The following is a 24,897-nucleotide window of genomic DNA, read 5'->3' on the forward strand; positions in this document are numbered from 1 at the left end:
TACTCAAAAATTCTAAACAACTGGATTTTTGCTGAGAAAAAAACCTATTTTAGTGACCAGTCCTGCACGAACGAAAAGAACACAAGGAAAAACTGGAACCTTGTGAATAAATACTTTGGTAGATAGAGAAAGTAATATTTGCTGGATAAAATAAAATGTAATCACAACTCCTACATCACCAGATGACATCTGCAATGCCTTTAGCAATTACTTTTCGCCAATAGAAAGTGTTAACCTGACTGAGCTCCGCAGTGTATGCCTGTTTTGCCCTATGTCATCGTCTTATTTTTTTTAGAGACTGCGATGAAGTGAAGTCAGCAATATCTAATATGCACGCTAGCTCATGTGGCATTGATAACATCTCAGTTCAAAGCATTAAACTCGTCACAGAAATAATATCTCCAGTTTTAACTCACACTCAAATTAATTTTTCCTACTGGCATTTTCACTGAAAAAAAGGAAAGTTGTAAAAGTTCTGTTGCTTTTCAAGTCAAAAGACGAAGAAAACCTTCAGCATTACAGACCTATGTCAGTATTGCCGTTTTTTTAGCAAGATCGCCGAAAAATTGTTTGCAGCAAGACTTAACAAGTATCTTAAAAGCATAGTATTCTGCTTCCTTGTCAGTTCAGTTTCAGGAAAAGATATTCAACATTCTTGGCAGTTTGTACCTTCACAGACTTGGTTAGAAAATATTTGGATTCTGATTATCTTGCAGCGGCCATATTTATCGACTTTACTAAAGCTTTCGACTCGTTAAACCATAATATTCTTAAAGGAAAGTTAATTGAACATGGCGTAAATGGCGCACCCCTAGCACCCATAGAAAGTTACTTAAAAGACTGTCGTCAAGTCATGACTTTTGGAAATTTACAGTCCACTGCTAAAATAGTTAATATTGGGGTTCCGCAAAGCTCCATCTTGGGACCTTTGTTTTTCTTGCTTTACATAAATAATTTGCCTTCTGTATTTACATACGCCAAAACAGTACTGCATTCCGATGACACAACCCTAGTATTAGCAGACTGTGATGAAACAGCGCCTAAGTTAACAAAGCAAACATAGAATTGCAGAATATGCATCAATCCTCCATGGTGAATGCGATTAACCTCAATCCCAACAAAACTGACTTTATGCTCTTCCACTCCGAAAATAGAAATATTTCTCAGTATTTAGGTATAATTTACAATAACAGAACTATTCAACATGTGGCTAGCACGGAATTCTTGGTTGAGGAATAGACTAAGGTTTCATTTGTGTGCCCGCTCAGTCATTAAAAATTGTCATACAGCCTTCATGCACTTTCTAAGTGTAAAAATTTCTTCTTGCTAGGTGTTCTTCATTATCTTTATTATGCATTTGTTCATTCACATATTAACTACTATTTATCTGTTTGGGGGTGTACATATTCAACACGTTTGGTCCCATCATAATTAAGCTTTCCAGAAAAAAGGTCTTCTATAGTTGCACAAAATATTCAGTATGAGCATCCGAATGAATTATTTGCTCTATTCGGTAGCCTAAATATACACAACCTGGTTACATACAACATTGCTACCTTAAATTTAACAACTGTATCTCTTCGTCACTCACCACGCACCAACAGGTCTACTGTATGCCATTGGCATACAGTTATCTGCAGTGTTTGAACAGTTGTGTTCATTTGATGTCACCATTGTCATTAATTGTAACTGGTCTCATGTAATTTGTTCAATAGTTATGTTATGCTGTCGAAAGAAGAAATTATTAGTTTGTCGGGACCCTTAAACAAATTTATGTTGGGTCCCTGAAGTTTTACTTTTGTATACTCATTTTTGCGTAATCAACGAAACTTTTGAAGCTTTCAAGCCTTCCATCAATGCTGCTGCCAAGTTTCTTTTTGGTTTGGGGAGCCTTTTGTATTTATGCAATCAAGCCAGCACATTCGAATTCCAGCAGAAAATGATGATGTACAATAGCCCACACTATAGTTATCCTATACTTAGATTCCTATGTGGAAAATTTGTATTTCAGGATCTATATGGTGATTACAATTGCTATGCCAATAAGCCCTCATTATTTAATGGGCTAAGCTGGCTACTAACAGTTGTATAATTTTTTCCCTTCTACTTGCGAGTGAATACGCTTGACAGCTTAGATACAAATGTTTTGACCTTGTGTTTGTAAAGCTGTTTTCAGGGCATGTGTCAAACATCTGCTGGAAGTTGTTGCCAATTATGATCACAGTTGTAGAGACAGTGGGTAACCGATGATGGACGGAATAAAATTTTCATTTTATCATTGTTTCTGCTCCATTTTTACGATATATTTCATGACGCTTTGCTTCATATTCCATGCCTGAATACATCGAATACATCGGAGGGCAGCTGACACCGAGGCGAGATCCAAGAGAGATTGTCACGAACGGTAGCCCAAGCAGAATATTACCTGGCGACAGCTTTGTATAAAAAGTTAATATTTCGACAATTACGGCCCTGCAAGTGATGCAGACGACACGCGCGAGCGCAGTAGCAGACGATTCGACGCCTTTTGCACTGGGCGCGCTTTCGCGCTCGTTTCTTCCGAACGTCGTCGGTCGGCGCCAGCAGCAGAGGGTGATGGTGATGCTTTGTATTAGCTCTGTGTGCTTCGAAGACAAAATCTCGGGCAGCCCGTTGGCTGGCAAAAAAATTTGAGCTGAACGTTCTCAATATTTTGCCATTTCAAGCAACGTTACTTTGATTTCCAGTCTGTGCTCTAAGGTTTGGTCACGACGTCAAAATGAAATGTTCGATGAAAGAAAAAAAGACCACGTGACGTGACGTAACCATGTTTCTTTGCGTTGAGAGAGAGAGAGAGAGTTTTGATAGTCGATGGTGAGCATTGAATTAAAATACAACGCGAAAAGTCACGGCCCCAGCTGTACGACCATGTGTAGGAAAGCTCTGTTATAGCTTTGTGAAGGTGAAGTGGCATAACTGATTTTTGTAAGCAATCGATTCATATCAGCTATGCTAGAACCGCTGTCTCCATGGCGACGGCTTTAGTTTGTTGTATGGTTTGTTGCATGTTTGTTACGTCCATGTCGTCCACGTGTTGAGCAGGCGAGTCGAGGTCATTGAGGCATAAAGAGATTGAGGCGTCGACCTGGCGTCGGATGAACGTAGGAGTCCTTGCGCAACTGACAACGGCTCAGCAACGCTTTGCGGACGTTGATCGGCTGCTGAGGGCCGGGAATCGACGGCTGTAGTTATTTTCTGCGGTCTCCAGGTGCGGCTTGTGTAGATACGCGCAGCAGCATTACGTCGGCGTCAGGTCACGACCGCGCGTAGTGTAGTAGTGCAGCGCGTGTAGGTTTACTGCTATCATGGCCCAACGTAGCTCGAGTTGCGCAGCGCCGGACGAGCCGATATGCGCAGTGGAGGCTGTTGAGAGGACATCCGGTTCGCACAGCAGCGAGTCTCCAGAGCAGGCTTCAAAGATGCCGAGATTTACGGGCACCGTCAAGCTGAAGATATGCGAGGCAGTGGATCTTCAGCCGACGGACTTGATCACCCGTTACGCTAATGTGCTCTGCTCGAGCGTCGAGCAGGTGCTGATCGACCCGTACGTGACAGCCAGCGTTGATGACATGTTCATGAGTCGCTCCAGCACCAAGCAGCGCACTCTGAAGCCCGTCTGGAACGAGTGCTTTGCGGCCGAAGTGCACGGCGTTCGAAACCTGGGATTCACCGTATTCCATTCCGCGCTGAGTTCTTACGACTTTGTTGCTAACTGCAGCATCGCTTTCGACGAGCTGCTTAATTTGGCCCAGGAGCAAGGCAGCGGCGAGACCGACGTTTGGGTGAGCGCGCTGTTGCACGATTTCATTCTTCGTTAATTTGTGATTTGTTTCAACTCCCCGGAGAAGTGTCAAGGTCAATGCAACTCTTTCTACCATGGAAGTGTCGTGTAGTATCCATTTCGCCAGTGCGGAAAATATCATTCACATATGCAGTCACGAAACAAAAACTCTACTCATCACTGCTGATACACATGCTGCTCATAGCTTGTTGATATGTTCATTCTAGGGGGAGACTTTAATTTGTTCGTTCAAACTGGTTCTAGGGTGCCTCTATCAATGTGAAAGCAAAGCTGCGATCATTCAGGCAGTCTAGTTCATACTGGAATCAGAATCAGAGGCTTTTAATGCATATCAATGAGCTGGTTGGTTTTGTTTCCAGTATCGGCTAGTGTGTTCGTGACCAATTTCAGGTTTAATTACTGTGCTTGCATTACACATGCTGTTTTTGTTTGTTTCTTTAGGTGTATCCTGTGTGAAACTCGTTTCTGAAGCTGTTGCACATAAAAAGAAAACAAGCGAAATTAAACAGAGCTTATTTGTCTCTGTCAGAAGATATGCAAGGACTACCCTTCACTCATTATGCATTCTGTCTATCATTTAAAGCAGTGTCCAAGTGCATTTGAGTACTGCAGACATTTATTAGCACTTATTTTATGCCACAAAGGCTGTCATTACTTCTTTATCAGCATGTTGTATGTCCTTTTGGTAGCCTTGTCATTTTATTTCCTTGTTTCGTGCAATGGCTTATAGGCTGTGAGGAAAGAAAATTATGCTGAACTTGTGCAAAGACTAGCAGTAGTTGTGATTCTTGGGAAAGGTTGGAACACGCTGGTTAGTGTTACAAGAGCAGCCTCTTCTTTTATTGTGACAAGCTCTAATAGAAAGCAATTTAATTCGTATTGAAGTTGTGGAAAAAGTTTAATTTGCCTTGACCGATGTTACATGAATCAGCATCGTTAGAGCGGCAAATACGTTTTTCAGAAATCAGGAAGGTCGAGGTTTATGTCAAAATAGTGGGCTAAACATTAGCAAACAGTCATATAAGTACTTTTGATTTATACCGAATAATATATATCCTGGTTGTCACGCATTATGGAAACGGGCACTTTATTGTAAGCAAGTGCAGAGTGCGTAACAGAAAGAACAGGAAGTAAGTCTAAATTGGTGACTACGATAAATCTTGTTCACTTCAAGTCTGTCATTGAAGATCGTCTATATCTGAAATGCCATTTTGTCATCACATCCCTCATGTAGTGGTGTCTGTTGTGAATGTTTGAAGAATAATAGATTGTATTAGAGAGTTGCAGCCAGCCTCGAAAATTTCTTTTTTCACATAGTAGTGGTGACTAAAGAAAGGACAAACTTGTGCAGTGATGATTTTCAATATATGTTTCTTTTTTAAGTGAGCTACCTTGCTGAAAATTTTTAGGTGTGTTTTCATTGCATGGGGCAAAAAATCTTGAGAAAAATTTTGAAACGGAAAAAATGGGACAAAAAGAAGGCTGGTAGAATAAATACTTCATCCGGTGTGACTTAACTTCTGTAACTTCTAAATACAGTGAAATGTATTCTTGAGTGTAGTCAGTGAACTTTAGCTTAACCTTGCATGTATCTCACCCAGTGACCCATAATTTTGTCCAAGGAGAGCATAAGTAGAATTCATTCTAGCATGACTCGTTACATTAAGCACGAAGCCTAACCACAACAAGTTGCTATAGACCCTAATATGACAGTCTAAAGAGAAAAATTCATTGTGGTTCAGGCGTGGTCCTCTGATTTCTCAGTGAACATTTTTATTAGTAGTTTGTCATTTAGATGTGGTATAGATGTCCTTACATTCGACAGACGGGGCTCTATATTACATAGTTGCTTCAGAATATAAAAACAGTGTCTGCTAGCATTCACTATTGTTATTACCAGGTTGCTTACCAAAATCCAGTGGTGTTCATTACACGAGGTGAAAGAAATTGCTTTTTTTTTCTTTTCTTTTTTTTACAGTGCTAGTACAGCATGAATTATGGCATAGAAAATAGTGTATCAATACAGGCCAAGGATCATAAGCTCCTGCCCTGTTTATTGCCTGCCATTGTGAACCGAATCGCTGAGGGATGTGTATTGAGTTGTTCTTGCTTTTCCTTTCCTGTTTTCTTGTTGTACTGCATCAGCCAGGTAGCCTGATCTGCTGGGTTAGTAATTGGAATTGTTTCATTATTTACAGATTGACCTGGAGCCAGCGGGAAAGCTTCATGTGGTTGTCGAACTTTTACCTGGTAAGACAGTTGATTTGGTTTGGTTTATGGGAGATGTCGTAGTGGAGGGCTCTGGAAATTTCAACCTCCTGGGGTTCTTTAGCATGCCCCGACATCACACACACGGGTGCTTGGCTTTTTGCCTGTATTGAAAAGTAGCTACCACATCTGGGATTGAACCTACACCCTTGGATACAGCTGTCGGTTGCTCTAACCACTGAGAGATGGAAGTGGGGTGGCTAAATCCGTCCCATCAAGAAATTGGCACTTTCCGTTTTCCTCACTATGCCTAGTGGTGGTGGTGGTGAGATTGTGTAATTTACAGTTTGGGAGAGGAAGGGATATGGGTGCATGGGATCTCTGTCATGGTCTCAATTGGCAGTTGCTGCTGTCATTTTATTGAGTTACTTGTAGTGTTCGGTTAATGAGACTTTGCTTTCTAGTTCGAGAAATTTCATCATGGCATCCAGTTTGTAGTCTTAAAGTTATGGTCACAGAGTTCTTCACTTCTGGTCAGCGAGTCCAGGCAGATGCACTTTGTCGCTGAGTTCTTGTGAGTTTCTGCTTGTGAAAGGAACGAGGAGTGTGATCAAATAAAGTTTACATTGGTACAGTAATGGGTAATTGATAGAGAAGCTGCAAGTGAAACGTTAATGGCTCACTGAGGTCGAACGGTAGTTTGTAGTACCAATAGGGAACCATGCTCTAGTTGCAGAGAGACCGCTCTCACAAAGACTATTTAGTTACACATTACTACAGGCTGAGTTGGTCCAAGTAGGAGAGGGTACAGTTATTTGGTAATAAATCACTATGCCTTTCATAAACTTTCATAAGCTAGAAAAGAGAAGATACAGGTGTTGCCTTGACTGGCTGCTTTTGAAGCTGTAACGCTTGTGTCAACACCGGTTTTTGGGTGTGGATCCTAGAGGTTACGCCGTAGCCACACTCTCCAAAACAATGGTAGCTTATACTTTTTGGCTAGGACGTCATGAGCTTGAGTCGGCACCGGTGGGAGGATTTTTAAATCCTGTTTTCTAGCTTCTAAATGAATCTTTTACTGACCCTGCGCAGCCCCCCGCCCCTTTCACCTTTGCTGTAAACACAAAAATGCTATGGCGCTGAGACTGTGACAGAGTGGGGTATGACTCTAATAGTACAATGCTTGAGACAATTGAAGGATGCATGGAACAGCGGTAGTGCGAATGCTTTGCAGAAACAGAGCGGCTATAGCAAACGGACACATGGCAGTGAGGCATATGGTCACAGTTTATAAATAGCCTAGGCTTCGATCATTGTCACCATGTTAACAGAGCACAGTGGAAGACTATGGAACAGAGTGATAAATGAGTTATGCCGAGAATTGTGTGCAATTTTTTGCTGCGGTGTGTGTTTCCAGAATGGCGATATTTGGACAGCTACAGTTGGGAAACTGAAAGGTGCTCTGTTTGATGAAGCAGTTGTGGCATCAGTAATAATTGATAAGTTTGTGTGGTGATATAGATCTATGTTAGGTCTCTATCACAGGTGGATTTAGATATCTGTGTTAGTGACATTAAATTTAAAACTTTGCAGGTGGATAAGAAAAACATTTTAGCAAGGCCGAGAATGCTCAGTGAGCTTATTTGTGTCAGCGTTTGATTTGGTATAGGTACCGCAATAAGGCAGTAGGAGTCATGTGACAGGCGTGGGGTTTTAAGCTTCAGTGGCAGAGATTCCATTGCTGTTAGCCAACTAAGTGTTTCTTGGCATTTTCGTTTAATATCTCTGTGACTTTTCTCACCAACATATGTTTGTAGTAGCTCGATACCTTTTTTTTAACTTGTTTCATTGCTTTTTTATTATTATTTCATGTAGCAATACAGGTACCGAAGTCTCATTGATAAATTTCTGGATTGATACAACCAGTGTCATCCCTTGGTACGGGTGCTTTTGAGTGTATTCTATGTAAATGATCCATCATGCTTTTTACTTACTTTTTTACCATATTCCCCTCAGCAACTCATACTGTTGATAACTGCACTGTATTGAATATCTGCTACCCATGTTTGGGAGAAAGCCTCCCTTTTACTTTTATTTTATGTTTGTGGCTCTGCTTGCCTTTAATACTAATAGTTTATGGTTCTTTTTCACTATAAGCACTGATTTACTTTTTTATGTACAGCCACTGGAATTTCCAGTAGTGGTTAAAACTATTTGCTTTGATTGTCACTTGTATACTCACCAATATTATTCCACAGTGCTAGAACTTTGTGTTCCTTTTCCCCTATGCTGTGCATGCCACAATCACATATGTTGGATACCACCTGCCGTCAGGTAGCCTGGTGGAACTTGGGCCTTATCATTTATGAAGAAAGCTGTGTGTCATTCACTCACTTACTTACCTGACCAATCATTCAGTCAGTAAATCAATCAATCAATCAATCAATCAATCAATCAATCAATCAATCAATTAATCAATCAATCAATCAATCAATCAATCAATCAATCGCTCACATTGCTTTCATGCAGGTAGACTGCCTTTGCAGCAAAGGCTGTTTATGGTTTCATCAGCATTGCTTGACTCACACCTTGATGTTGTGCAGAGGAGAACGGGGCTGAAGAAGAGCAGAACGAGTGCAGAGAACAGCAGAGCCTCATTCAACCCAGTGAAGCCATGCGGCCTAAGGTCCACCAGGTGAACGGCCACAAGTTCATGGCCACCTTGCTGAGGCAGCCCAGCTTCTGCTCCCATTGCCATGGATTCATCTGGTATGTAGGCAATTGTGCCTGTGTCTTAATCCCCATAATGGACATCTTTGGGACGAAATATGTACCAGGATGGCCTTTCGTTGCCCGTGCCCGATCCCTCAGCTGAGGAAGAAGTTGGACGAGCCCTGCTTAGTGTAAACTTTACTCTGAATGCTACAAAGAGCTCATTATAACTTGCTAATTACTGCCGGCCTGAAAATTATTGTTTGTTCAGGGATTAGTGTCAGCGGTGGCAATTTGGGAAAGCTGAAGTTTCAGTTCTCTCCAAGTTTTCACGCATGCTTTCATAACTAACAACTTTCATCGTTGAGGGCAAACTCTGGAAATTTCTTGAGGTGCGTACAATAATGAGACCTTTCCTTAACTTTCCACTGGGGTCATTAATGTCATATTTTACATCCGCTCAGTGTCTCGCCTTTGCACGTAGTATCACATATAATGTTGCCCATTTCGTGAACTCAATTCGACTTGCTTCTACAGGCAGCAGTGTGTATGTAACAATAATAATATATAACCAGGCTGGTAATGTCTGTGTTGTACTCGTTTAAGTTAACATTGAACTTAGTTTTCAGTCGTATAAGGCAACTCGCAAAAGATGCTATTGTGTGCGTTTGGGAATTAGTTCCATTTTGTGCATAAGAGTTTTGCTCTATTTGCTAAAGATAACACATTTCCTAAAAGATCTGAGAAGTACAGTCTGGTTATCAGCTGAAAATGTTAAATTAACCCTTAAAGTACCTATATTAACAAACACCTCTGTATGAAATGTATAGGAGAGTTGTGTATATACCTACCCGAGTCGTTTGCATTGCAAAGTATCTGATGCCAGGCTGTCTTCAGGTGTTCCATGTTTCAGTACTTAGGCTCGTGGCTCTAGCATCCTCAAGTGAACTACTTTTTCTCTCTTTTCCTCCAGGGGCATAGGCAAGCAAGGCTACCAGTGTCAGGGTAAGCATGCAAGGCAGTTGTATTTTTTGTTTTAACAACTGCACTCTTTAAGAATCGGAAGTACAGAAATAATCTAGACAGATATGCACGGGGGGTTCTGAGGCTGGTGCATTCATGGTGGCTCCATGTTGAAATGTGAATGACCAAGCAAAGATTGTTCTTGTCCATATGTTTTTATTGAAACAAGTGATTTCATGTGCTGCTGAGGACAAACGTCTCCAGGACATGCAGAAAGCGACCTTCGTGCATAGGTGTCATGTTTGTCATCAGTAACCTCATTTCACTACCATACGTTACCGTAGGTTAATGTGACTTTTGCCACTACAGGCTTGGTCTCAAGCGACCTGCTCATAGCGGAGCAGTCAGCTTTAATTTTGGCTCGCTTGTCCCAGCAACTTTTGTCTCTAACAGCTATATGCAAGGCATACCATTTTCTCTTCTCGGATCAAGATCGAAGTGATCTTTAGTACAGTTCAGAATAGAGATGACTTTATTTTTTATTTATTTATTTATTATTTTTTTTTTTTTGTTAAAGAGTGATTTCAATTTAGAACAGTAAGGCTGACACACCTCATGCATCCTTCTTGATATGTTATTTTGGAGAAGTACTTTGTTATCAAAGATAATGAGAGAGCTATGAATGCTTGTGTACAGCTGTCTCACAGGAAACTTTTCTGTGCTGGTAAAAAAAAACAGAAAAAAATAAACAGAGTGAAAGCTTGTAATCTCTTGTTTCAATGCATTTATTTTCTCCCTTCTTGCTGGTGTACAAAATCATGCAGCTAATTACCTCACTTTGCCCTGGCCTGTAGATCAGATGGGTTCTACTCTCGGACTTATCCTGTTTTGTTTTCCATTACAGTGTGCACATGTGTGGTCCACAAGCGATGTCACCAGGATGTCATTACCAAATGCCCAAACATGAAAGAATGCAGTGATGACGGGGTCAGTGGCACATGAAAGTTGTTCTGTATTTCCTAAAAACTTAAATTCTACCTCTATTGCAGGTGCTTAATTATTAACTCTGGCAGATCTCTTGTCGAAAGTAAACCGCTTATTTATAGCCTTACAGTATCATTTGTCAGCTATAAGTGACAAGAGAGAGTCTACCTTGGCCATTTAGTTTTACGAACTCGACCACAGACTGGCATATTCTTTATGCACGGAGCTGTGCTCATGATGTCGAGAGTATAATGGAATCCACTCTGGCCGGGGGGGGATACATTTAAAGAAACAGAGACACTGACCAGTAAAATGAAATTTGATTTTGAATGGGGGCCTTGATCACAATCTATTTCATTTTGCTAGTTGGCATCTCTGTTTCTTGAGAAGGCTGTACTTGTGATTTAACAGAATTCATCGTGCCCTTTTCAAATTTTTAATCTAATTTCATAACTGAGGTTATCAACCTGCTGAAGTCTTGCCAGTGTGCCAGTGTGCAGTGAAGTGATAGCACGCAGAGGTCTTCCTAAAGAGTAAGTGTGATTCATTCAAACAGGTCTGTGATGCAGCGTAATGCCAGAGTACACTCTGCTTGCGTAGTCGTGCCTTGTATGTGGGGCCCTTCTTTGAATATTGAGAGCATCGCCACTTATTGGCTCGATCTTAAGTTTCACGCCATTGTCGACGTCCGTGGTGCATTGCCTTGGTTGGTAGGTGGTACAGTGGAGAAGAAAGACTAGTTCCCTTCTCTACATTTGGAAGAGAGGGGAAGATGGAAGATGAAAGAGGAGGAGGGTTAGGTGATGGGTGGGTTCGTGTCTGGGGTATTTGCCTTGCTTGGCTGCGGGAGGTGCTTGGTTGGAAACCCACCACCAGACAATGATGGGTACAAAGTGTCCCCCTACCCGGTGTCTTGCTTTTTTTAGGTTTTTGTGTGCTTGGAAAAGGCTTTTCAAACCCTGATGTGACCTTCTGGGGGCAAACCCAGTTTCGAGCAAATCAGCCTGCAAAGGTGGCTTGTGTTAACTCTTTCGGGACCGGCCCAAAGGAAGGCAGTTATGATACATGTTTGAAAATATATTTTCTCAAAGAAATTTTTGCACTATCCTGTTGAAGCATACATCAAACTTAAGCTACAGATTGGACTTTTATTTTAGAAAAATTGAAATGGATAAACAGTATATATCGTATAAAAAAATCTCAAATACAAATTTTTTCTTTAAGAAAACAAAAGTTGGAAATTTTTGCATATGAAAGTAAACAGCACTAAAAAAATTACAAAATATAGAAAATGTGCTACAATACTTCTATGATAACTTTGAGGCAAAAAAACATTGCACGCTTATGTACGTCTTTTTTTTTTTTTTTTGTGTGTGTGTGTGTGTGTGTGTGTGTGTGTGTGTGTGTGTGTGTGTGTGTGTGTGTGTGTGTGTGTGTGTGTGTGTGTGTGTGTGTGTGTGTGTGTGTGTGTGTGTGTGTGTGTGTGTGTGTGTGTGTGTGTGTGTGTGTGTGTGTGTGTGTGTGTGTGTGTGTGTGATTTCTCATACCACTGCTGGTGGGCATATGTGGCCATTATTGCAGGGTACTCGCACAATGCTGCTAGTGAGATGCCCGAACGTTGTCGGCGTTCTGGCCTCTTGCTTCAGAGACACTTTTCGAGTGAATCATGCTACTAAAGCATAGATTAGGCATGAGGCATTTGCTGGTGTCTGTGTGGTGTATTACACTGTGCATTGTAATGTCCCAATCTCTTGAAGGTCGATTAGCAGGTAGAAGCTGGATTTAACCCAATTGTCAAGCAATTCATTCGGGAGTGTTGGGATTGGTTGAAACCGAAGTACACAATGCATTGACTATGGTGGATGACTTCATTAGTCTGTGACATCATTTTGCACCTCAGCTGCATGAAAGAGGTGTGAAATCTTTCACTTTTGCCTGCTGTGATCTTTACTTTGACCTTTACTTGCCAGCAACGGGGTTGTGAGGGCAGCTCCAGCTGTCTTGGCTGTGTAAAACACTGCCTTAGGTTGACTGCTTTTTAATTGAAGTTATGATTTTATTTGCATGCGATTGGAGATGCTGCAAGCTAATGTGGCTAGCCTCTCAGCAGCACTGAATGAAAAATAATGTGTTGAAACAAAATATTGAAAGTTGGCCTGCACAGAACATTTTACAACAAACCAGTTATTTTTGCAGAATATCATTTGTTGCACAAGAGTCCCATGTCTACATTGCCTTGCTTGTTTCTCCCGCATTACAGGATGCTCTAGGGAGTCGGTTCAACATCAATGTGCCACATCGGTTCATCGCGCAGACCTTCACGCGACCCACCTTCTGTGACCATTGTGGTTCATTGCTTTACGGCCTTTTCCGACAAGGCCTGCACTGCAAAGGTACGCAAATTGTTGCAGGATTCAGTTGTACAGCCGTGCTTTCGCTTGAGCTTTGCGTGCAGATGGCATATGTTCTGTCAAAACACAGATTTATTATTACTCTGTCATCCCTTGGATGATCTAAAGCAGCCAACGTGTTTGGCTCCAAAATAAGTCAACATTCTGAACAATGTCCTTGTAGTACAGTGACCAGATATTAGAGCAACCAGTTTAAATTTAAGAACCTGTTTATAGTGCACTGTTTATGGACAACATTAATTGAAATGGTGCGGACATTTTTTTGTTGTTATACTGCATTTTGATATGTGTTTGAAAGAAGGCAACAATTACTGCATTCAAGGAGAGATAGAAAAATGGCTTTTTTTTTTTTGATGGCATTAGCAAAAATTGGACATCATTGCATGATAATTTTTTTAGATGAAAGTTAGCTTAACAAAGCAGAAGAAAAGGCAACCACTTTTCATCAGCAGAGTCTGAAAATGTATTGCTCTGCCAATTGAGCTGCAGCAATGACTGCCTCACCTCCTACTTTTGAATGTGTTTGTGATCTGTGCGGCCTGTCATTATGCTCTGTTATATTAAACTACTCCATGTGTGTATTAACTCTAACAAAAATGGTTCAGCCTAAATTATTGGTGCAAAGTTAAAAGAGACGAAGCGTGCAAAGTAGGTCAGGGAACAAACCTGAGTTGACTGTCTTGTCAAAATCGCTGAGAAGAAATGGTCATAAGCAGGTCATGTAGTGCACAGGCAAGATGACCAGTGGCCATTAAGGGTAGTTGACTGGATTCCATGAGAAGGGATTTGTGGCAGGGAAGGCAGATGAGGTTATGTGGGCAGATGAGGTTAGGAAATTCGCTTATACAAGTTTAAGTTAGCAATAATATCTGCAGCTGGATGTTTATGGGATGTCTGATGAAAGGCCACTGTGGAGGATGTGCTATAAAGAGTGTATTTAGTGCTCTAATGACATACTTGAGACATTTAGAATGTGAACAGTATGCTGAGATGTGAAGATGTCCTGAAGATGTCTGATGCTGTTTTTGTGTCATTGCAGGGTAAAACTGTCTCATTATTCTGTTTTAACTGTTCCCTATTGTTTTTTTTCTTGTGACACAGCCTGCAACATTAATGCGCACAAGCGCTGCCAGAAAAACGTTGCCAACAACTGCGGTGTCAATGCGGTGCAAATGGCTGAGGTGCTCAGTGCCATGGGCATTTCCGGTGACACACTGGCCGAACGAAAGAAGAAAAAGGTGAGAAAACTAATTCTTTTTTGGTAGGGCTTGCCACAAAAGCATGGGCGCTGTTGTTGTTATAGAATGCATATTCAGAATGGCATCCATCTCCACTCTGCTGTTCACAGAGTTAAGTCTTGTGAACGTTTGTGCCCAGCCTTGAACTGGAAGGGATTGCATAATGTATAGTAAAAATTCTAGGGAATGCTTTAAGAGTCATCAGGGGCTTGTACATGCAAGATTCTTAACATAAAATTTCACCAATATGCACATGAGCAATACATGTTAGTCATTATAGGGATGGCACTAAAGAAATGGAGATATTTTTTTCGCAGTTATAGCTCCATTTCGATGGTGATGCTGATGGGAATTGTGAAGTACATTTGATACACGTGTTCATCAAAAATGTTTAGAAACAGTTTTATGTAGTCAGTAATTTATACCATCCATGTTCATTATGCCGAGGTTTGACTCTATGAGGCTTTCTGGCATTGGTTCAGGGTATGGTGACTGAGTATACTCTCATAACAGTGATAAAAGGGTAGTTAACATCACTACCTGAGTATGCTGTTGTGGATGGATGATGGTGGCATTGTGGATAGTTTGGGAGCTCTGAATGGTTAAGGGTTATTTAGCTGGGCTATGTTCAGAGTAAGGTGATATAGAGCTTGGAAAGCAATGAGCGAAAAAATTCCTTGTAAGGTTTTTAATTGGTGTCCCTCACTCGTGTCATTCTTTGGATTCCTGGTGCATATGTGCGTTTCGAACGCGCAGAAGTACAAATCCTTCTTTGTTTTGTGCTTGGATTCTTGTTTATTGACTTTCTCTATTTTTCATGTTGCCTCAACCCTGCAACGCTTAGTTCCCAACCAGGAGCATCCCGTATGCGAGAGAGATATAATACTGTGCGTATTCACTTCTACCTCCTCCTTCCATTACATGTACAGAATTTCTTTAGTGATGCGCTTACAATATTTGTGTTGTCTCAGCTAGATGTGACCAAGCGTTTAAAGAACACTGGACACTCTAAGCCTGTAGTGCCAATTGAGAGCAATTGATAGCTGCCTGTCCTAGTTTTTGATGTTTTTAATTTTCGAAAAATTAATTAGTAAAAACTAATTAGCTAACTTCATAACTTTTCAATTACTGGCCTTAAGAAAAATAAGTCAGTGCAAAAGAAGTAGGTCGTTTTGAGAAATGGCTAGCTGTGATGTTTGCCTCAAGGCACGATTTACATAGCTTTATTTACTGGTCCCCAAGAACATGTGACTAGATTCTGAAAGCCAGTAATGGAAAATATGCTAATTACTTTTCGCTTAATATAGCCATTGAACATCAAACCCGAGTGTACTTGAGCAAGCCCCTGTACACACTGCTTGCCATTCCCGAGTATACTCCTGTTGCACCTTATGCTCACTTTGGGCATTTCTTCACTAAAGTTAAAAAAAAAAATATATATATATATATTTTTTTGATTGGCCTTGTTATCTGTTGGGCATATGTTAACACTAGGGGTGTGTGAATATTTTAGTTTAATTTTATTGGCATGTGCATTCTGAAATAAACAAGGGGAACAATGGTTGCTATCCCTTTTCTTTTTTCGCTTTTTAAATGTTTGATATTCGATTCAATATTTGAAGGCGTGTTTATCCTACATTCCTATTTGATTCATTTTCGAAAATTCCAATGTGCACATTCCTGTAGAACGTAAATGTGTGCTTATTTTCCTAGATGTAGGGCAGCTGCCACTGTGCTGTTTGCTGCTGTAGCTTGCGGCAAACAGTTTTTGAGAATCTGTCACACAGTGAGTGGGTGTTCCTGAAATATGTGGCAAAAAGGGTTAATTATCTTTGATGGACGAAAAACATATCCTGTATACGAGGTCGCAAGGGTAGGTAACTCTCAAGTGCTCTAAGTCAGTTTCGTGGGGCAAGGGCTTCAATCATAATTTAGCTGGAACGTCTGGTATAGAGCCTAAAAATTTAAATGCAGTTTAACCCCGTTCTAAGAGACACTGATGTAACAGACAATCGGGTACAAGAGACACCATTCAGCCAAATGGTTGGCCACCCTATGACTTTCATTAATTGGGCCTTTCTTTTAACAGACATTGGATGTAGAAAACAATTGGCTATAAAGGACAAATTAGCCATGAAGTTGGGTACTCAGTCTTACTTGTAACAAAAACAATTGGCTATAAAGGACAAATTAGCCTTGAATTTGGGTACTCAGTCTTACTTGTAACAGACATTTTAACATTAGATGCGGCACCATCCACCGCCTGCTTCAGTAGCAGCTACAGTGAAAACAAAAGAAGAGAGACACACCTGTGCCATCATTATTAATTATAACTTCAGCTAACAAAGAGCAGGTCAGTCAGCTATAAAATTACTTAAAGAAGTCCGTGCAGTGGGAATGCAATGTAGAGAAGCTCTTCAGACTTGCCACGAAGAGCACAAGTGCGACTGCATATGCAAGTATCTGAGCAAGCATATTGAGAGTGTGCGTTGGGTTATCCAATTAGTGGAGTTTCCTATCACAAATTACCGTAGGTGTTGTGTCCACTAGTCTGAAGAATATAGCGAAAATTGTCTATTATGTTACATTGCAGTATGAGCGACAAATCTATCTGGTAAATCCAAAGAAAGTGCTCGGCTGGTGCCGCTGACATAAACAAGTGTGCCTAGAAAGTGAGACATAGCCAAGCCAAGACCAAAACAAAAACAAAAGTGGTTCTGCTCTGGCAAGGACAAATAAACTGCTCTGTTTGCTATTCAATCAGTTTCAACTCCACTCAGAAATGCCTCATTTGCTTTTCATTTATTTTTCGTCTGATTAATGACGCTCACAGACTTGCTACTCAAAGCTGCTGTTACCAAAACAAGCAAAAATTTCTGAAGGATATTTTTGCTAGTGGTGTTTAATAGTTCTGGCCGCTTCTAGCAGCTCGGTGGTAAGCTGGTTACTTTTAAGATTTCATGGCACTTTTTTGACTTGAATTCTTGTAGTGTTACCAGACACATAACTTAGTTGCCAATCGCTAGTTGTGGTGCTACGTCACGTCACGATTGCACTTTGTGATCGCTGCAAACTTAGTTTGCCAACATGTACAGCTTTGTCACATTGGCCTTGAGGCTGTTGGCCTGATTTTCAAGCTGGAAGAGGCTGTTTTGAACAGCCTCAGTGCAGCCATGAAGCATACCAAGATTTAAAACTATTTCAGCAGTAAATAGTAAATAAATATAAGAAAGTTACAGGGTGTAGTCAGTGTGGTGGTCCACCAAGGAAATGCAATATGTAAATGAAACCCGTAATAACGCTTTTGCGACATGGTGTACCCTTCTTTTTTTGCATATTTTAACAGTAGGATGCCTACGCCAAAATAAGGTATGGCTAGAAAATGTAAATGTGGTACCCTGCTTATAAGGGACCTCTCTTATAAGACACAAAAACTGCTTTCCATTGCATGTCTCTCATAATAGGGTTCAAGTGTATTTCCCACTGAAGCAGTGTTTCAGCTAATGCTTCGCATTGCTTGGGTGAAACAGCAACCTTTAGTGCTAGTATCCATATGGCAGCAAAGGAGAGAATCTAGTTTTCTTGTTCACATGTTTTCAACTTCAGCTACAGCTTTGTTTAGAGCTAGCATTTAAAAAAAGAAGTTCCCTCAGAATAATGCTACAATGCTATTGAATGTGTCATCTATCAATAAAAATACATAGTACATAAAAAATACATAAAAAATGTATGTATCTCAGAAGAGCATTGTTTTTTTGTGGCCAAGCTTGTTTGTTGTGCAGGTGGCTTTTATGAAGGAGTCTGCCGTGTAAAATAAAGTTCACTAAATCAACTTAAAAGAAATGACCGGTGCATCTGCAGCTTGAGCTGTCTGTTAGTCTACAGACTTGCACTACTTATTCATTGCTGCTGATAAAAACAGCATAATGCACTGTAAATAAAAATTTGACAGACACCTGAGCTCCACTTTTAAGGAGTGGGATGTGACGCCGTTAATGGCTCCCGTTTTCCGGCTTTCCTTGTGGATCCTTGGATGCGTACATTTACATTGGGACTTGTTTATTCTCTAGTCTGTAGAGGTGTGCAAATACTGAAATTTTTCGAATTTCGAATGAAATTTTTGATAGCACTGGGGTGGGCTTTTGAAAAGCATGCATCTTCAAAATCAGGCAGTCATGTAAAGGCTTTGTGAAGTTCTTGTTTTTCTGAACACATAGTTACATAGTTACAGCTTCTTGTGGCTTGATTATTATTTTTTTTAAATTTTATTCTGGTCATTTATTGTGTGCCTTGTAAACGGTAATGTCCTAATTGGTGGAGATGCATGCAAGTAAGGGGCTTTAGTAAAGCTTCCTCAACGGACTGCAGGTACACCACATTGAGGAGTAGCCATTGTGCAAGATGCCGCAGTGAGAAGTCGCTGCACATTTGTGAAGCAAGCAAGCCTACTTGTGACAATAACCCTGCATTGGTGTATTCTTGTGTGCTTTATTGTTATATCCTGCTGGAACAGGATGTTTTTAAGGCCAGCACATTATTAGTACCCTGCGGGTTAGATTTGTTTGTGCACTGGGTGGATATAGCCAGTCTGTACAGCGCATAGTTACGATCATTGTAATCAGGTTGTTACTGAGGGAGATAGCCCAGTAATTCAGTTGCAGGGATGTGCGACTCCAAGAACTAAGAATGTAGCCAGTTGTGTCTGTAACCGGTGAAACTAGTAATGTTCCTGTTACGTTTGTGGCGGGCCCACAATACACCTGTCGTAAATGTTTTTGTGGCAGGTGGCAGTGTTAGCAAACATTACATGTGAAGTTTTCGCAGGCAAACAAGGGAGAGTGATTTGAACCCATAACTTGGCAGAGACAAAGTAAAGGTAGAACAAAATGGTTTTACAGCATGCTCTTTCTTGTGGCAACAACATATTTTCTGAAGCGGCAGGTGGCGTCAGAGATGCTGCTTTTTGTTGGAGCAGAATTGATTGGCAAGGTATGTTGATCATGAAGAAAAAGGTCGCAAGTTCCTTGAGGCAGCCATTTTGCACTAAAGACATGTGAGCCATTGTGACAAAGGGCCTAGGCTGACCATGGAAGGGCTGAAAAAAATACAGCCACCATGAGATGAGGTAGGAGGACCGGTATTAAGGGAGTGCTGAGCAAGCATGGATCGTAACAGCTTCCGAAAATTGCATAATTAATTGCACAGGTGTTCCGTGCTAAAAATAAAATCCCACAGGAAAGCATCTTATGGACAGTCTTAGAATCTGGAGTTATAGTGTTGCTTAATGAATATGGCCTAGGGGCCTGCTTGTGTTTTAAGCAATGGACAAATAATGCACAGTCTGGTGACAGCATCTATCATTGTAGTGTGTTCATTGATGGATCACTTGTCACAGTGATATCGAACATGTGAGCCACGTAAATCACTTGCTTCGCTTTTCACTTCGCATTTATGGATCTTTAAATGCATGAAGAAAGGAAGTGGCAAGCATTTTGCATATGAACCATTCCTTGAGTTGCCTCAGGGCTCTTGCTTAAAGGCCCACTGTCCACCCTCCGGTCGAAAATATTTTCTTCCCCGGTGACTGTGAGACTTCGCCCCTGGAACGCAAGGCCGCAAAATGTTTTTGAAAAGAGTAACTAATAACGCAGTTACAGCCACCGCAATCACCCGATTCTATCCTGCCTCTCTCCTTCCGTTCCCTCGCAAAGGTTTTTCACTCTCCTGCCCGATGTCGTCTAGCCTCCGCAATACAAATTCCCCTTCTTCCTCCGCGTTTGGCGGGAGGTGGGGCGTGGCTCTCCGCAAGCGCGAAAAAAAAAAAACGGTCGAGGGAGCGCGCGCCGCTGGATTCAGTCTGGCCGTGGCGAGGGAAAAGCGCGCTGCGAGCGGTAGACACCCATCCTTCTCCCGTCAGTCAGCTAGACGGACCAATGGACGTCGTTCCCGATACGTACGTCATTATCGGGCCAGCGCAGGGAGTGGTGAAGCTGGCTTCTCAAAGGAGAGCATGAGACAGCTTTGAATTGTATTTTCAATGCTTAGCGGCGCGCGTGTCGCTGTAGAATTTTGCACAGACTATCTCCGGTACCTGATCGAAACACTGGGCTCCTTTTCTTAAAAGGGCCTTCCCTGGACAGTGGCCCTTTAATGTGTCATCATGCTTTCTCTGCAAGCTTCTCTTTTAGCTACGACTGGAACAGAACAAAGTAACAGTGCTACTGCTATGAAGGTATAAGCCATGCAGCACTGAAGTGGCTGGTATATCAAGTGAGGTTCATCTCTTTCGGGCATGCATAGGGTGCATCTCGCTTAGAAATGTAGTAGGTTTAGAACCAGCAGTTTTTCTTTTTTTAGTGTTGCTTCTTTAGTAGTAGTTGTATTATATTTAAGGTTAGGTATTTGTTCTGTATGGGGAACTGTAATGCATTCTTTGCTTCTGCACTTGCATATTGTGGAAAAAGTTGTACCTGTGAGCTGTTGTTATATAAAACAGACATTTCCTTTATCTGCATGAGGAAAAAAGTCAGTTTATTGCATGTAACTGGCATTAGTTTGTTCTCAGTTCCTGCATGTTATCCATCTGGTTATTTCTGGTTCCCAATTTGATCCCCATCTCCACGTAGTACTATATCTTTATTTGCATTGTGGTCACAAGTTTCTTGTTCAATGCTTTGGATTTTGCATCTTATACAAGTTCTTATGCTTGCATAGTGTAGTAAACTTGTACTTTTGCTTTCAATAAACATTGTTGTCATCATCGTCTTGAGTGTGACTAATTGGTTTTGTGGCCAACAGCACGCCAAAAGAAATGAATGTGAGTGTGGGCATGACATCATGCAACCAGCCTTTACATGTTTACATTTTTTCTAGCCTCCTTCTTCACTCTAGCTGACCTCTACTGAAGCTTAGAAATGTTATTTCCATCTTATTTCCGAACTTGGCATAGCATATTTGTAGGCACGCACTTTTCCTGCAAAAATTCTGCTGCAGTGGCTCAGGGGTTAGGGCACTTGACTGCTGAACCCAGGGATGCGGGACTCATCCTTGTCGCAGTGGCCGCTTTTCTGTGGAGGAGAAAAGCAAGGCGCCCTGTACCATGCTTTTGTGGTGCACATGAGGAACCTCAGGTGTTTGAAATTTTCAGAGCCTTCCAATCTGGTGTCACTTTCTTTGGGATATTAAACCCCACAAGCCAAACCAGTGAAACAAACATCGTACAGAATATTTCGTGCAGTTATTTTCCTCCACTAAGTCGGCCAGGCGCATTCGGCCAGCATCGCCAAATGATGGTTGGCCAGTATCAAAAACCAACCTCTGCCCGAGGACATTCAGCAAGGCCAGCCCGAGCATTTTTGATTGGTTTGCCTACGCAGGGCCGACTTCATGCCAAGCTTGGGCCCTTTGGGAAGGTGCTAATGTACCGCACCAACACACGACAGCTGGAACAAGAAAAGCTCACATCGAATAAAACATTAGCAGCAACAGCTGTCACAAGTGATAATTTAAAAGCTATTCGGTGAGCTTCAGAGCGCTACAAAGCCGGTAGCTTTGGTAGAAAATGGGGGGGGGGGGGGAGGAAGGCATCAAGTCATGTTTAATTGATAGGACAATTTAGAGATCACCAAAAAGCTTCAATGCAGATGTCCCCTGCTCTTCTCTGGAGGTGCATGATGCCTGCCTCTGTCATGCAAGGAAGTCGAAAATAAAACTGCTGTAAAATAAATGTATAGCAGATGTCCCCTGATCTTCTCTGGAGGTGCATGATGCCTGCCTCTGTCATGCAAGGAAGTCAAAAACAAAACTGCTGTAAAATAAATGTATAATTAAAATGTGCTGTTCATGAGGAAAAAATAGAGGTTACATCAATTGAATAAAGCAGTTAACAATGTAATGACATAGATTACAAGGAAAGGGCAAAAGAAACGGATAAGGATACAAAGCATAAGTGTAAGTTTTGCAAACAAAGAAACAAGACAACAAAAAAATGACCCGGTAATATGGCAATGCCATTTTGAAAGATTGTTGTGACCTGAAAAATAGGCTAAAAAATCTAAAAAAAATGGCAATGTTACAATTTCCTCTTTTTATGACAATAGTAGGTTAGTTACAACAGCTTTGAACTCCAAATTATCAGATATTTTGCCAAGAGATCGGGAAAAGAGATTCCAACATGCTGAAGATGAATGAATTGTAAAATTGATTGGTGTGCCATGAAGGAACACCAGCCTTATGACGATTGTCGATGTGAGCTGAAATGTAACAAGATGTTATCAATTTATTGCGAAGGATGGGGTTGTTATTATATATCTTGTGAAACAGCCCTGGGAAAGCATTGGTAATGATAGGCTTTCTTCCATAGCTGTGACGCTGGAGTTGCGATAATAATTTGAAAAAATGAAGAGCAGTCCAGTTCTACACAGATTCAAGTTGATTGATGAGCGTCTCTTGACTAAGGTTCCAGATGCAACATATTCCAATTTAGTAAGAACTAAAGATTTGTAAAGGAGTAATTTTACAGGACTAGAAGAAAGATGTTGCAGCATATGTAGCCTAGCATGCAATTAGCATTGTTGGTTATGTGGTCTATGTGCATCTTCCAGGAAAGATCTGAAGAAATAAATATGCTGAGATATTTGTAACACAGCACAGATTCGAGGCTACTAGCGTTAAGGCGATATGAAGATAATGTGGTATTGCCGCGAGAAACACGCATGTATTTGCAGTTATTACTGTTTAATTTAGTGTTCCATGTGTTAACCCAGTCAAAAACGATATCGAACAGAAGACTTGCGTCAGAGCTACTTAATTTTGCGGTATTTGACACAATCTGCAAAAATGTTTATTGATAAACATGTGCAGTTGGATAAGTCGATATGGATGAAACTTGCTTCAAGGATCTTGCTTTGCTGCTCTTCTCCTGTGAGCCTGGCTTGAAGGTCTTGGCTTGCAGCTTTTCTGTGAGTCTAATCCTTGCGCTCTGCGTAAGAAGTGCAACCTTTCAATCATCAATCATTTCCGCCAGTCATCAATTGCTGATGCAATCAAATATGTTTTATTTCATTGTATAATTGCATTAAAGTATTTCTATGCTTTTTCATTTAATTATTGCTGTGTGATAATGCAGTTCTGACAATTGAGCAAACTATGGTATTGACCCCAAACTTCTTACTGATCTGATGGGAACTCATGCCCGAGATGTTCTTTAAAATGACAAGCAGTGTTTTTTGAATGTATACGCAGTTGACAGTAAAGTTCAGCCTGGCTAGAGGAATTCTCAAATAAGATGAATAATATTATACCATTTGACAGTTTTCCTTAGGTCTTAGTGTACAAAAAAGCATTTTGATAAACTGCTTCTCGTATACTTCGCTTCATTTTACCTTTCGTAGCAACTGCATGCCACGGTGACACTGGAATAGCAGTGATGGGGCACAGTTAAGTTTGAAAATTCCTTTAACCAGGCTGAACTTAAACTGTTGTAAACTGTATGCATTCAAAAAGCACTGCTTGTCATTTTTCTGAAGGGGCAAGAAAGATGTAACATGATTCTGGACAAGAAAGCAAGCCCTCTAAGACGACTTTAGCACACTACTAGAAAAACTGCACAAATGTTTTCTTGCTGAAGCGCAATTTCTTGAGGGGAAGCTTTCTTGCGGGTGCGAAAAAAAAAAAACAGCTTCATGGCTAAACGTAGCATAATGTGCGAATACACTAGTTTTATGTATATCTTGACAGATGCTAGAGCTGTGCTACTCTCACTGTCTTCTCTGCACCACCTGCCAGAAGTGAGCTCGTGGGGAGGAACATGATGCATTTCACCCAAGCTGCCGTGGTGGCGGAATGGTGGTGTTTGACTACTGTGCCCAAAGACACAGAATCGAATCCCGGTGGCGGCGACTGCTTTCCGATGGAGGCAAAAAGCAAGGCGCCTGAGGGCAGAAATTCCCGGAGCCCTCCATTATGGAATTTCAGCCTGAGTCGCTTTGGGACATTAAACACCATAAACTAAACCAAAACCATATAAATCCTGACTACAACCATGCCGTACGAACTGGGCGGCCGAGAAGCAGCGTGTCTGAATCGGGGTCGAAGGGTTATAGAAGGCTAGATTCTCTTCTCAGCCTTCCATATTTCGACGATCCAAGGAACGGACAACGCACAAGTGTTTCAAACCGCCAACGTAGCGAGAGCCCAAATATTTAATGCACATTCACAATTAATGGCTTTGCGACTCAATTTCGGTGGTTATCCAGCAAATTCCGGAGGTAGGCCTCATCAGCTTTGAATGTAGGTCAACATACTTTTCGATATCCACAAAGTCATTTATGGGCTGTGCAGCTAAATTTTTTATGTGGGACTAGCCCATTACACAAACCGTCTCTCACTTTTATTGTATGCAACGCGATAGCGGTACTTTTAGATGTGGTATAGATGTATTGCGGCAGATGGAAGTTGGTGAATACAATGACATGCAGTGCAGGCGCGCGAGAGAGGCAGCTAAACACACGGGGTGATCAGCTTCAGCGATAGCTGCAGG

At 41.3% G+C, this 24,897-nt stretch overlaps 1 protein-coding gene across 1 annotated transcript; it reads left to right on the forward strand.

Annotated features, from left to right (window-relative positions):
* Positions 1-2,827: 2,827 nt before the first annotated feature.
* LOC146176117 (calcium-independent protein kinase C-like) lies at positions 2,828-21,118 on the forward strand. Its single transcript, XM_084582452.1, has 9 exons — positions 2,828-3,821; positions 6,040-6,091; positions 8,653-8,818; positions 9,735-9,766; positions 10,629-10,711; positions 12,969-13,101; positions 14,221-14,357; positions 15,202-15,244; positions 18,726-21,118. Exons 1-8 carry the CDS (start codon positions 3,345-3,347, stop codon positions 15,238-15,240), a joined length of 1,119 nt encoding a protein of 372 aa, XP_084438578.1. The 5' UTR covers positions 2,828-3,344; the 3' UTR covers positions 15,241-15,244; positions 18,726-21,118.
* Positions 21,119-24,897: the final 3,779 nt, after the last annotated feature.

The sequence above is a fragment of the Amblyomma maculatum genome, chromosome 10 (genome assembly GCF_055883805.1).
Source record: "Amblyomma maculatum isolate TAMU_Amacu chromosome 10, ASM5588380v1, whole genome shotgun sequence".
NCBI lineage: Eukaryota > Metazoa > Arthropoda > Arachnida > Ixodida > Ixodidae > Amblyomma > Amblyomma maculatum.